Here is a 15,339-nt window from a genome sequence, read left to right on the forward strand (position 1 = left end):
AGCGAAGCTTTAAAGTTTTTTCCCATACTTCAGTTTGCCTGAGTGGATACACAGTACACAGTACAGTACACAGTACACAGTACAATCCACAGTAGACAGTGCCCAGGAGACCCGTGGACTCCTCTGTGTGATGACAAACATAGGCGTCGATCATTGCCCTAATTAGTTAGCAGCTGTAGTGACAGTGATAATTGATGGCAGGCCAGTGTGCTTGATTTGCAACTCAACCAGGCTAATAATTTGTTATTGATTGAAGCATTAGTGAGAAAACACTACAGAGAGATGAAACGGAGCCAAAGTTATTAGGAAAAGTTTATGCTAACGCTTTTTCAATCTACTCTGAAAATGTCACTCCTCAGCCCAGCCTCCCACTCTTTCACACACGCTCAACTTTAAAATTTAAATATACTTTCAATGACTGAGCCGAAGAAAAACATCAAAGTTACTGCAGCCTCCAGCCATCCAGCCATGGGAATATTGCATATACAGTACATAATATATACATTTAGCCTCCAGCCATGGGAATATTGCATATACAGTACATAATATATACACTGTTTATCAGAAAAATAATATTTGCAGATAAGGAAAAGTGTATAATAAAACACACTTTTGATCTAAAGCACAATTGGTACACTGTGTTAAAATGATTTCCAATTACCTTTTGACCCTGTTTCAATTTAGCAGCGTGGGGTTCGTCTGGCAGATTTTTAACTTTGCATTTGTAGATGCAGTGTTTACTTAATGATATTACACCTCGCTAAGCTAACAGAGTCAGGAATGTAGAGGGGGCCGGATGATGAACTGCTGGTTTCAGCTTCACACTGTGGACTCATACATTATGACTGGGGGAGATTACATTTACTCTGGGAAGCATGCATGTGTGTGTGTGTGTGTGTGTTCTGTGCAGTGTGTCTCTTTGGACTGCATCTACTCTCACAGAGTGTGGACTTGAAGTCCTGACTCTGACTGGGTTTTATTCGCTGGGTTTTTATTTTATTTGATAAATCTAAGCAGATTTGCTCTAAAAGTGTGATTTTATTTGATGTACAGAGGTAAATACATGTCCCAACTTTTCTCCACCACCTCTTTGAGCGTCACAAAGTGACTGACATCTACCTCACCAACTTGTGAAAAACAAAGAAAAATCTTCTAATGTTTTCAGTTTTTCAATTTTACCTGCCATTTAATTAACAACCTGAGAATATATTAACAAAGAATCAAAGTGTACGTTTTATGTATATATAAAACCTGTATAAATGTTCTTCTTCGCTCTGCAGCTGTATCCCAGAGGCCCACCTTGGCAGTTAGAGGAGAGGTCATCACCATGACAGCGTCCTCGCAGGACACCAAATCCTCGTCTATGGCTGGCCTCTTCCTGCTTCTTCTCTTCCTCCCGAATGTTTTCACACAGAACTCAACTCTGACGACCACCCTCACCCCCGCCACACCACTGATCGACCCGCTGACCAAACCAGAGTGTACCAAGAAAGAACATCCAAAAGTTTCTGTCCAAGGTCAGACCTCCTCTATAATTTATCTAATCAAAGACTAAATAACGTTTGCGGTTCCAGTCTCGTCTCTTAATGACAATGGCATAAACCAGCCATTAAACTACCTTTCAATGATACTCACTGGTACAAACGTTTATCAGACATGCTTGTTAAAGGGAGTCCAGGATGTATTTGTTTATCTTGTACCACTTAATCCTCACTGGAGCTAATCCCAGCTGTCATCAGGTGACAGTGGTGTCAACACAGGGACACATATGGAGACAAACTACCATTGGCACTCACACTCTTATTAATGGCCAATTCAGAGCGAACAATGATCCTAATCCTGCAGAGAAGAAACCAGAGAACTCAGAGAAAAGCCTTTCACACTGGGACAATTGAGAAATGATCCACTTACTGTAAGGCAAGATCATGAACCACTACTCCAACATCCGGAGGCCAGAGATTTTCTGGACAGGGGTCAGGACACGGACACGTCACATTTTTTTCCATCATTCTTATTTCATGTTTATTTTGCAAAACAGTCGTCGGTCAGATCAGACTGTTCAGTGGGTCGGACTCGGCCCGCAGGCCACAAGTTTATTACCACTGTTTAAGGCCTTATAACAACTAGACACCACAGATTGAAAAATCACTGTGGAATTAATGAGACTGAACTTTGTCCTTCACTGTGTTAAGGTGCTGCAACTGCAAATTTATATTCATCGATACTTGTAATTACTTTTTATTATGTATTTATTGGATTTGTATAATTAATTACCTCACCATTGAGCGAGTCGGCTTCAAACCTTCATACGACTCTACGAGAGGCCAGTCAGGTTTGAACCTCGGTTCTTTAGTTTTCACCCGTGTTGTGTCTTTAGAAGTAAACAGTAAACTTAGTAATTGCAGCAAGTTAATTAACTAAAACAACTTAGAGACAGTAAAGTACGGGTTCACTGCCTCTCATTAAGTTCAGGACAGAAACTAAGGCAACAAACGTAACGAACAAACTATTTGCTTCACTATAAAAACCTAAAATGCATATTTTCACGACATAGTCAAGAACTTGTTGTTGTGTTTTTTAAGCATATCTAAAGCTCATTACTACCATATTATCAAAACATACCCTGCTACTTTTACAAATATAACAATAGTGAGTCAATCAGAAAAGCGACACGCCAAAGACAAAAGTCTTGAATCTTTAGACAGTGATGTCAGGGATGCGTTTTTTAAAATCTTGAAGCATAAAAATGTAAGTACTTACCTGAATTAAAAGCCTGACTGTAAGTGTGATGTACAGTATCTCTCAGTGGTGCACTGCTCACATGACCTCACTCTAAGGAAAAATAACTGCTGCTGATTTTATCATCCGAAACCTTTCTGCAGCTTTTTTTAAGGTTAAATCACCAACTGCCCTCTGCTGTAAAAGCAGAGGTCATCTATTTATATATATGATATATATATTTATATATTTTCGAGGGATATCTCCACACCGACTGTTTATATTTTCCATGCACCATTTGCATTATTACCTCACAGCGTGGCGTTCAAGCAGGTCAGTGGACCAGATAGGAACAGTGAGGGGAAAAACGTGAAATCACTGTGTGCACACTATCTTCCTCATTCATCTGTACATCCGACCGAGAAACGAGGTTGTGAAATGGAACAGGACAGTTCGGGCCAAGGAATCACAGATAGATATGGAAGATTGAAAGGTAAACACGCCAAAAATTGCAGTGTTTAGTTTTGAATGGGACGATCTGAGATCAGCCCACTGGAGGAAATTTTTACCAGAAAAACCAAGAAAACATGACAGATTTCTGACATTCTCTCTGCGATGAAGCGTCGCCCCCTTCAGGTCCCGTCAGTGCTGTGGGTCACTTGCTGGACTGAACTCAGGCTAATGGAACTGGAGATGGACAGCGGCGCTTTTTTTTTGTGGATTCGTGGTGTAATAGGAGGGTTTTACGATTGAAAAGTGCAGACCCTTTTCCACTGGTCCCTTCAATCCCCTGAAAACCTAGCGAAGCAGCTTTTTTCCATTCTTCACTGAGCTAAGCATAGATCACCTACGTGCCGGGTCTGAGCCCCAGGCCCTGCATTGCCCACCAGGCAACCAGATGTCCAGATTAGCCCCGGCACTATTGCCGCTTCAATTCAGAGAAGGAATGCCACTTGAGAATAGCTCACATGGCAGGGAGCTGCTGGGCCGCTGGCCTGTCAAAGTAGGCAGAACGGGGGCATTATGTGGAGGCAGTCGTATAGAAAAAGCCCGGCACAATGAAAGTGTCAGTGAGAACCTGAGATTAGCCTCGGTGATTGATGAGCGTTTTATAGCGGGCTTGTTGCCTCAGTCACCTGGAGCAGACCTGAGACCTGGCAGAGAAGATTTTACTTTGAGCATTAAGGAGATTGGACTCATCTACGGAGACTATAATGGCTATAATGTTACCATCTTATAATGTTTTCATATCAGACTGTCCAGGTGTGTCACTTTAATGTGGTCTTTAGCGGCTGTGTGACGCAGCCAAGGTTTAATCCCTCCAGTGTGAGTCCGAGCAGCGAGTGAGGGGATCAGTTGCTTCTGGTCACATGAGCTGTTTGGTCCAGTGAAGCATGTCATCTTCATTCAAGTCCGGCTCTCTCCTCCTTGAGCCTGTAATAAAATCAACTCTGACTTTTTTTGGAGTGTTTAGTAAATCTTCGTATTTCTAAAGCTCAGTCCTTTAAACGAACATTTTTTTTTAGTAAAAAGTAAAAACCAAAACTTTGAGCGATCCACTTCCGTCGGCCGTGTGAGGGAGGAAGTCCATTGTGTTTGCCACTCTTTGATGTGCAAACAAGGATGGTAATGGCTGAGAGTTTGGTAATCACTGTGCCATTATCCTTCCCTCTAACTGGTCCAATTCTGCCCGATTGTGGATGGCTCAAATGGCTCATTTGCAGCGCTGACAGTGGACGGTGTCTTGGCAGCTGAACACAGTCAGGCCTCTGGTTGTAACACATGCATCTCAGACAGGTGCATGATCTGAAATGACTTGAAACAAAGTGGTTGAGACCTGACCTGGGAGCTCAGCTGCTGTGGAATTGTGAGGAAATTCAAAAAACTTGGTAAAATAAAACATAATGCAGCTCATATATTATGATGAACCTGTCAAATCAGTGAGAGACACCAGAGAGATGTTTTAGTTATTGAACCATTACTGTGGAACATGATATTTCCCAAATATGAATCCAAGGGATCACAGAGGATGATGTCTGGCCAAATGACTGATTTTTCTCAAGTATTCCACATTTTGAACCAAACTCTGTCATGCACAGTGTTCAATCTTGATGTCTGTAAGAATTCAGCCATAACAGACACTGAATAATACAATGATGTTAGTTCTCCTGAAAACCTAAGTATATTATCCATTCCTATGTCGTTCTTAGGAGCCAAAATCACCAAGTTCTTCTTGGTCTTGTGTAACATCAGTTAGAGATCAGGACAAAGTGTAAGAAAACAAAAGCTGCATTCTTTAACTGTCCAGATGCTGGAGCAGAGATGAGGATCTTCAGTCACATTGCTTTTGTCACTGCCAGCCTCTGCACACCACCGACAATATGTTTTATGTGTGAAAGTGCAGTGTCTTCTTTAGTCAATCTGTGAATCCACTCTTCACATAGTTTAATAATCACTGCCTCGTCAGCTCAGTCCTGGGGAGCAGAGGTCGCTGAAAGAGTGAGGAAACTGGTGCCTGGTGATCAGGGTTGGATTCAGCCACATCCTCTCACCTATGGCCCACGGAATCACCCTTTAAGTTATGTGTTGAAGGTGAAGGAGGAAAAGCAAGTTTGATATTAATGTAAAAATACTTTAAGAAAAAGAACTGCTTTCATAGTCATCAATTAATCCACCGGCTCTGTTCAGTTTTTCGTGTGACTCTGTGATGAAGTTGACTTAGTGGATGAAACACAAAGAATGAGGTTGTAGTTGTCTCTCAGGTAAATACCTGCTGGTGATTGCAACTTAAGAGTGTTAAGATGCAGTGGATAATGTTTCCTAACAGTGATACACACACACACACACACACACACACACAGACGTCTGCTGTTGAGGAAATCAAACCACTCAACATCAACAGCATTTGTTTTTCTTCTCTTCTGTCTGTAACAAACCACCATGAGAAGAGCGTGTCTGCTGCTCTCCTGCATGTCTGCTGTAGCAGAGTGTGTGGGACACACGGCACACACGGCTGCAGGAGCACTGGGCTGGAATCACGTAACCCGTACCCACAGGCACACGCTGTACGAGCCGCTGACTCCTGATTCAGATAGATGATACTGGCTGGTGGCATGAGACCACGGGGCTGATAAGAACATGGCATGAGGGCAGTAACTGGAGCAGAGGGGATGAAGATATGCTTTGGAATTCAGGAGTCAGATGTACATTCTGTTAAAAGGCCCAGAGCTGGTGCTGCAGTAAGGGCTGGACATGGTTGGGGAGGGAAACAGATAAGCTGTGTTTACTGGTGTTTATGACACCCACAGATGCAGGACTACAGTTCACTCTGTCTTTCTGCTAAAATGTCCAATAATATAAACAAAAATATCTTCCATGATTATAATAATTGTGATTAAAAAAACAACATTTGGAAGTTTTTATATCTCATATATTTGAATTCCTTCCACTTTCTTTTTTGCAACATTTAAAAGCATAAAGCTGAGTTCATCTCTGATGTATGGCACATCTCTCAGTCAGTCTGTCTTTGGTCCTCGTCCTCATGTTCTCCTCCTCACCTTGCTCCTTCACTCTCTCCTCAGCTTCATTCTCACACTTTTAGCTCTGTAATAGAGAGAGAAATGTACTCTGCACTTGGTACAAGAACCTCTATCTCTCTCGTCCATCGTGTGGTTAATGGTGCTGTGATTTAACTGCGGTGTCGTTCTCAGAAAGAGACTCTTCAACATCAGTAGAGTGTACTGCATTGTACATCGAATATTGATTTACTATAGTATAACATGTGTACATAGAATACTCCCAGAGAACATTTTAGCAGTGCACATTTTGTTCATTTTTCTAATGAAAATTGTCTGCAGTTTTCCATGTTGCCTCTCAGAGAAAGACAGACATCTTTACCCTGTCTGTGGCTGAGAGGCTATTACCCTCCTGGCTGCAGCCCTGCTCCTCCTGTGGCTGCTCATTCCCTGGACTCTACAGGCCTTTTACTCATAACAGCCTGAAGTCTGAGGACCTCTATAACTGAATTCATTCAAGCAGGAGGACAGGGGGGAAGAAATTGGTGAGAGACCGAAAGAAGAGAGGGATAAGGAAAGAAAGAAAGAAAGAAAGAAAAAGTGTGATTTCACAGAGGCACGGCAGACTTTCTCTGACTATCACACTCCAAAAGTCAGCAGCAGTTTATGATGAAAGAGGAGAAAAGAGACTGGGGGGTTGAAAAGCAATATGAAAGAAAACAGCAAAAGACATATTTATTGGGCTCATTCCAGATAAGGTGGGTCAGCTGATTTTGTTACTCTACAACATTTGGATGCAGTGTGGGAATATTAGCTGCAGCTGGAGTTTCTGTTTGCACACGATGGATGGATGTTCCCCTGTGGATTCATCCCTTTGTTGGTTTTTTTGGCCAGTGTTGTTCATATTTCACTTTTGTCGTCTTCTCCAGTCGTTCACTTCACTACTGTTTTTTTGTTGTTGTTCCCTATACATTTGCCAATGATGGTGGAGGTGATCCCTCACCACACACTCATTTACCCCAAGGCAAACAGCAGCAAATCTTCATGTGCCTTGTTTTGTTAACCGTACTGTAGCAGTTCTGTTTTATTGTTGACTTCTTACTCGTATTAGCAAAATACTGTTTGTGTGTGTTCTTTTGCCCGTGTGTGTTTGTGTGTATCCCCGCAGGACGATAATGACAGGCAGCTACCATCGCTACAATACGTGTCATTTATAGCTCATTAAACAGAGCAGTGCTGCAGGGTGGAAATCAAATAGATGCCTGTTTATGATGCTAATGATAAGAGAAATAATATGGTACAGAGCGAGATGCCATTATGGCGGTACTTTGTCTGATACTGAGTACGAACTCAATGCTATTTTTACTGCAATGTCACGTTTGGTTCTCTGTAAAAAATGCACGAGGAATCTTGAAGAACGTCTTATGACTGATGCGTCCACAGAGCAACTAGCACTGGAACCAGTGCTGTTCCACTGCGGAGGGCACCGGCGTTCTAGACAGAAATGAGAAGTGTAGCCAGACAATAAGCACCTAATCCATCACTACCTTCCCATCTGAATTCATGGACAAGAGCCAGAGTGAAGCGGAGCACGTGGGGAGGAAACCAGAGCTGGGATTACAGCTGTGTGGTACTTTGTTGGTGCTCTGAGCGAGTACCTGCTGATGTTAGGGAAGTTAAAAATGTTTACCTAATTTAGCACCTTATAGCACAGCTATACTGAGTACGTTTAAACCTCAGGGTCGGACTGCAGAAGAAACAAGAGGATAAAATGTACCTGCTTCGTAATTCTACCTCCGCAAAGTCAGGATTTTTATACATTTTAAGTTTTTTATTTTTATCTTTCCGAATTCACGGAAGTCACATACACTAAATAACCTTCAGATTATACCAGGTATACCAGGTGACTGTCAAACAATAACTGTACAATCGACAATCTGATTTATCACAGAGTTGCTTAATCACAATTAATCGTTAATTGTAATTGAGCCCCTAAAGGGACGAAATCCTGAGATTTTCAGAAAATCCACCAATGGCTGCCCTCTTCAGTTGTCTGTTGTCTACGTTGTGAAGAGCTAACAACAATGCTCTCAGACCGCATCTGAGGTCACTGTGCAGCTACTTAACATAAAACGAATTCCTGCACCGCTTCATAGCATTTTTATTCCAGACTGTTCTCCTGTCTTTTACCAGATCTTTGTTCCAATCTGATCTGGATGGAATAGGAACTGGATTAGGATTAAACAAAGAACCATTTACAATATACAAACATAACCATAGGAGGAGTTCTACTTAACTTATAGCTATGTCGTATATAGTGTTGAGTTTGGATCTTAACCCTTTCCGCGTCCTTGAGGGAATCTCACATTCCATCGGGAGTTGAGTGATAAATGTGTTTTTGCTCCAATTCTCTCCCTGTGTGTCCTGCCCCTCTCGATGTCTCGCTCTCTTTTGTGTGTGTATGTGTGTGTGTGTGTGTGTGTGTGTGTGTGTGTGTGTGCGCACTGTATAGCTTTGACTGTGCTTTGCATGACTGGGTGCCTTCTATCAGTTGTGCTACATTTCACTTTGTCCACATGCCGGCTGTGATAGAAAAAAAAAAGGCTTGAAACTGTTAGATGGAGGAGGAAGATAGAAAGGTTATGATTCATATCAGTGAGAGACCGACATCTCAGCCTCTGTCCTCATCCCTCTGGCAGCCACGGGCTAACGCATTAATCCGTCTGCCTGGCGTTTGCCAGGGGGTGGGGGGGACACAATAATCGTTCATCAAGTAGGGCTTGAGGCCCGCGGGTCAACCACGGGGGAGTGAGGGGAGGCTTTCATATTCATCCTGCCTTTACTGTCCCCTTTTACACCACCGACCCAGACAGACAGTTACGGGGGGGAAGGAGCGAGCAGCCAATATAAAACCACTTGTAGACAGAGGGATAAATGTCAGTCAGTGAAAGACCCCTTCACTGTCAGAGGGGCCGCTCACAGAGAGTAAACAAGGTCATGCTTCACCATCTCTTCTGCATGCTTCTGTATCTAAATCACTCCAACTTTTTCTTCTTTCTTTTTTAACGAGATTTTGAATAGATATCTGTATTGAAGGGGGTGAGTCCGCACGTACAGTTTCTCTGGGGTCAAATTTCAAATGATTTATGCGTCACATAAAACTCCAAACGCTGAGATATCAGCTCCGGACACTACAGCACACACACACTTATGTGGGAAAATGTCTTTTTTTTGTTACTCTTAATGAATCATCTCGTACACTTTGTTTTCATAGTACTACTTTATGTCGACAACACTGCGCTTTTAAACAGACCTTGGTTTGTTTGGGTTTTTTAAATGACATTTCTTTTCTGGATGTTTTCCAGATTTTGTTGCTTGGTTATGTGGGCGGCAAGTCTTGCATTGGGATTTATGGTGCCGTTTTTTCCACCACAGACAATGCAAAGTTTTACTCATGGTGGTTTTTTACTTTTTAAGGGCAAAGGTTCGATTTCTTGTTCCGTTTTGAAATTTTATCCGTTGAATGATCGCTATTTCACCTTCAGTTAATAAATGGTAACATGATCTGAATTTGGAGGACAGTCAGAAAACACAAGTAGTTAATGAGATTTGCACTCCTGATCATTTAACCATTCACACCTGGGGTCAATTTACAGTCAATAGTAATTCTATCTGCCAACATGAGCTAGCCTTTAGCCAGTGTGCTAACCACCAAACCACCATGTAAACCACTGGACAGTTGTATTATAAATAATCTTTATACATATAGACTCTAGTGTTTAGTATTATAAATAATGTTTATACATATAGACTCTAGTGTTTAGTTTTTGTAACTTTATGGAGGACGTACCCACCGAAATACTAGCTACGTAGAATATTAGCCACTAATTAGTTACTAATCAAATTTGAATTATTAATTAGAACTGTTTAGAAACAGAAAACATTTAAATTTAAATGCACTTTATAGTCATTGTGATTTCTGAAAATCTTTAAAATATGCTGGTTATGTTAAGTTTTCTTATTTGCAGCAAAACACAACTTTACTCTAGGTTAAAAATGGGAAATTTTAAGAAAAGACAGAGATCACATCCAGACTGGGACAAAGAAAAATACTTTTCTTTTTAAATCACAGCTACTATTGCACTGCTGCTTATTCTCTCTTTCCTCTCAACTTCAACTTTATTTGATGACATGATATTATGAGGTGACTTGCAGTTTGCACTCCCTGCTCTTCCTCCAGATTTGGCCTCTGCAGCCATTAATCAGTGGGTGGTGTACAGATGGCCACGTTCACCTTCCATCACCTGATCTCCAAGGGTTTTTAAACACAGGTGCTTCAAGACCTTGCCTGAAGTTTAGGAAATAGATCAAAACTTTACTTTGTGTCTTGTTAATATTTAGAAGAAAAAACAAACCCTGTCTAGCAGTATTATTATTATTATTATTATGAAATACATCAAGGCAGCCAGTAAAGCGTGTGTGCTGTAGCTGTGAGTGATTTCTCCTTGTGAACGTGTAGAAGTGGTTTACAGTCTATTATTAACTTTTAAAGGTTACATCTACTTCTCTGCACTGACTGCTTGATTAAAAGTCCATGTTCGTTGTTCATGTTATTTTTATATATTGAATGAAATCCAGGCTGGTTTGATGTAATTAACCGACGTCATTTTGTTGCCTCGGGCACTTGTATGTACAGTACATGTTCCAATGGACTTTTCTTTTCTTTTTGTGGACTTCACAGTTAACGTGACAGAGTCAAACGCCTGATGACATGTTTATTTAAGAAAAAAATGATCACATTTTGGAAGCGAGATTTATATCCTAATTATTTTGTGCAAATTAAAACCCAGGTCTGAATTTCTGATTTTATATTATACTGTGCAAAACCCATGTAAAACATGGTGTGAAATTAACATTTATACAGCCTTTGTATGCCTGTATAAATGAAGGGCTGTGAAACACATTACAATGCTGTTTTGTTAATTACATTTTAGTAAAAACCTCACATTTAAAAGGTCTTTTGTTCAGTGCATATCCATTCGCCTATATTGTTGTAAACATTTGGTTTGACATGTGACTCTTCTGTAAAGTCTGACTGACGTTCCTAAAGTATTAGTGTTGACGGCTGTGCATTTGTGATCAACTTGACCTCATAGTTCCCACAATGCTCCAGTGCCCTGAACCTTGGTGGTTCTTAAGGTCATTCAAGAGATTTCCCTGGTTTAAAAAAACAAAAAAACTTCTAGTTCACTGCATCCAGAGTTGTAACTAGTGCATACACAGCAGTGTGCACATATCACATGCTGTCAGTCTTTAATGGTAGCTGTTAAATGTTTCATCATCCAAATAGCAAGATCATTAAAAACTTGCTGTTCTGTGCATTTGTTATTTTCTTTATAAATGTCACGGTTTCTATATTAAGCAAAATACTTCACATTTAGCTTTTGTCAGCAGTTGGTTGCCTTTTTTTTTGTGTCAAAACAGCAGTCAGTCACAGAGTACAATTTGAAACAGACAGTATTTTACACATACAAATGTATTCTGGTTTGAACAGGTCCAGTTAAACACATATTACTACTGCAAATTAAGGGGAACTGTCTTGTTCTTTGCAGAACTTCAAAAATATTTAGGTCACATTGAGGTGACCAATCACATGGGTCAAGGTGTAAAAGTGTGTTTGTGAAGTTTATGTTATTAACATAACGTGCATAGGTTGGTATCACCTGAGAGACACAGGTGGCTGCGGTGCCCCCTAGAGTCTGTCTGTGTTATTTGCTGTGCAGAAGAAGAATCAAAGCACCATCCTCTTGGTTGGAGGCCGACGTCTGTCTACCTACTGAACAACAGAAGTTCAGACCCTCTCCTCATTCACTCATTTTAATTAAAGTCTCTGACTGAACTAAGGAGTTTTTCACTCCCGATAACGGCTACAGAACGTGGAGTAAAGTTCAGTCAGAGAGACACTGACTAAGAACCTAGACTCCCTGGTCCATCTGGGAAAGGCAGCTTGTGGCAGAATATTGTCACTTTTCTCATGTATCTTGTCAGCACCGGTGAAGTTGCGTGCGTGTCCATATGTGTGTGTCCAGAGTGTCTGAATTTTAAATGAAGAGCAGCATGCTGCAGACCATTACTCATACCCCTGCTTGAGTTTCCAGGTGACCGAGCCATATGGATCCCATCCATCCTCGAGCCCATCCGTTCCCGTGATGAAGGGTTTTTGCGACATTTCCTTGGACTTTGACACTTTGATGCAGTCTCACACTTTTAGTCAGGATCTTAATGTGAGCTGGATTTATGATTAAAGGACGGCTGTTAAGGTTTTAAATGTTAAGCATTGCCTTTTAATAATCACAGCAGCATTTTCCTCTTCCTTTTTTATCCTCACTCTTTTATTCACAGAGGCCTTGTTTGGTTATACTGTATCAATGTGATTACGCTCCAAGAGCAAAGTTAACGGGTTTACTGTGTTGTGTTAACATTCACAGATGTGCCGGGTATTAACGTCTGCTTTTACAGCCACTTGTTTCTGCCTTCAAGGTTTTGTGGCAATTGCTTAAAGCTATTTAACACAGCTTTTCAAATTGGTTAAGGGAGTTAGTAGAATTCCCAGAAGCTGCTGGGAGTCCCTGTGTACAACATAGGAAATAGAGTAAATCCCTTTATGCTGAGCACACCTCCCATGCAGGGAAATCTGTTTAAAAGACTGTGTTCTGGGTCACACTGAGACGTCAGAGAAAATTCTCTTTTCCTGCAGTTTTTAGTGTGACATGTTATAATGCCAGCTTCAAACTGTGCGCGCACACAGCGGTGCTTGTTCAACTTGTCAGGTTTTATCAGGATTATTGTGTCACGATGTGGCCCGGACAGTTTTGTCCCTCTCTGCAGGAGACAGTCTGCCAGTGATGAAAGCTTTTTCAAAAGGAGGTTTTGAAGATTTTTGAGGGCCTCAACAAGGACCAGAAACTCAAAATGTGTAACCCAATTATTCAAAAGCATGAAGGAAATGCTCGATCCTGGAACGTTTGGATATATTTTTTATTCCCTGTTCTGGAATACTGTTACCTCCAAAACATGTTCTGATTTTTACAGCATTCTCAGCAAATATGTTTTCATTTAATTTCTTCTACTCTTGAATGAGGATGAATTGAAAAAAAAAATGGAACTCTTGAGGAGTTAGCTCTGGATTTGACCTCACTAGTGCCCCCAGAGGTTTAACCCTGAAAAGACTTTGTTAATAAAAATAGTTTTTTTTTGCACTTCACTCCAACAACCACGGCTAAAATACTTTATAACTACTATGTAAAAAAAATAATACAAGAGGTACATTGCAGTACTTGCATAACATACTGCAAATGGTGCAGAAACAGTTATATAGTCTCCATTAATAAAAGTATGAATTGTCTCCAAATGCATGACATATTTATGTTCTTTCTTTCTTTCTTTCTCTCAGCTCTCAGCCCATGGATATCCACTTTCTCCCTCCCTGGTGTCAGAGACTACTCCCAGCTGACCCTTGACCTGACGAGGAATGAGCTTATTGTGGGTGCGAGGTAAGAAACTGTAAATCCACACAGCTTTTCACATTACTGGGAACGTGATACTCTGTCGGACTCACTCATACATTTTGGATAACGACGCCTCTGAAGTACTCACCGGGGGCTTAATGTGACCAAGTCACGCTTTGGATTTGGAAGGATGGATTTGGGAGACACATACCACGCCACATTACAGCATGCATGTAGGACTTTTTTATTAGACGGCATGAACTAACTTCTTCACCTGGATCACCCTCATAAAAGTGCACACAGACGAACATAAGTACAGGTCACACTGGATGGCAGACTGGAGTCTGAATAGATGTTTTGTTATACTAAATGGAATAAAGTTGTGAAAGTACTCGATAGTTTTCCTCACTCACTCACTCACTCACTCTCTTGTCTGGCTGCATTACAGGAACTACCTGTTCAGACTGGACCTCACCAACATGTCGTTGATACAGGTAGGTTATGAATTCATATTAATATTACTAATTTTTTATCCAGATTTCTCCTGTGTACAGATGTGTTTTATTTACTTTGTATTTGAAGACGTAATGCTGGCGTTTTATACCTCTCCTATAAACTGCTCTTGTTATGACGGCTTTATTCCTCCACCGTGGCGTCACTGCTGTTGTGGAGCTAAAACAGAACCTGTCACACGCAGAAATACTATTGAGATGTTTATTTATTTAAAGACGTGGAAACTTTGTTTAGATACTAAATATTTTTTTCTATCATCAGACTGCTGTCAAGCCTTACACACACATATACTGTATATACACACACACATATATATATATTTAGAACTGACATCTCTACTACAGGCTGCTGCTGTTGTGGCATATGTTTATTTTTGCTTTGACAATAACTGACACAATGGAAAATGTGTTTTTTCACTACACAAATGAGAAAACTTCCACCCAGTTCTTCTGAATATTCTGCAAAAATGTACAAAAAGTTTTGGGAGCTGTGTACATTTACTGTACATTCTCCTCTTAGTACAGTATGTCCAACAAGGTAAACAGCCAGATGGGTGTTTCTCAACAACATATATATTTACTGTATATATTCTTATGTGGTAAACAAGGACCTTTACACTGGTTCAACAGGTTCAGCAACCTGGCGTGTCCCATCCCAAGCCCTGCATGGGCTCACTTTGATCCACAACCCTCATGTTTCCTTATAAAAAAAAAGACTGTCTTTTGAAATGTATTGAGCTTCTTGTTCACTATATTGGCTTTAAGTACTTGACAACAAGGGCGTTACTATAAATAGGTACAGAATGAATGAAAAGAGCCGGCCTAAACTTTGTCACAGTACTGTTGTGTGTTGTTTTCAGATCGATTTCTTGTGGCGATAAACATCTTCTGGCAGGAAATTATTTCTCACAGAAATCAAATAGAACACGATGGAATGGAAAGCGTCCAAAGATGTGAAGACACTGCTGCTTTATAAACTTTATATCTTCAAGTGTTTTCTTTAATTAGGAGTTTCAGCAGCATGAGGGCACCAGTCCATCTGTGTGATTAGTTTTTGGTTAGAATATTTAAAGGTTTGTTCACCCT

At 40.8% G+C, this 15,339-nt stretch overlaps 1 protein-coding gene across 2 annotated transcripts in view; it reads left to right on the forward strand.

The window, feature by feature from the left end:
• sema5ba (sema domain, seven thrombospondin repeats (type 1 and type 1-like), transmembrane domain (TM) and short cytoplasmic domain, (semaphorin) 5Ba) overlaps positions 1-15,339 on the forward strand; it is a 148,543-nt gene that overhangs the window by 59,768 nt on the left and 73,436 nt on the right. For both annotated transcript variants that reach the window (XM_025064015.1, XM_008328336.3), the window contains exons 3-5: positions 1,281-1,517; positions 13,687-13,786; positions 14,190-14,235. In XM_025064015.1, the coding sequence (XP_024919783.1) occupies positions 1,328-1,517; positions 13,687-13,786; positions 14,190-14,235 (336 nt within the window). In that variant the 5' untranslated portion in view covers positions 1,281-1,327. The remainder of the gene's footprint in view (positions 1-1,280; positions 1,518-13,686; positions 13,787-14,189; positions 14,236-15,339) is intronic.

The sequence above is a fragment of the Cynoglossus semilaevis genome, chromosome 16, assembly GCF_000523025.1.
Source record: "Cynoglossus semilaevis isolate Cse_v1.0 chromosome 16, Cse_v1.0, whole genome shotgun sequence".
Lineage (NCBI taxonomy): Eukaryota > Metazoa > Chordata > Actinopteri > Pleuronectiformes > Cynoglossidae > Cynoglossus > Cynoglossus semilaevis.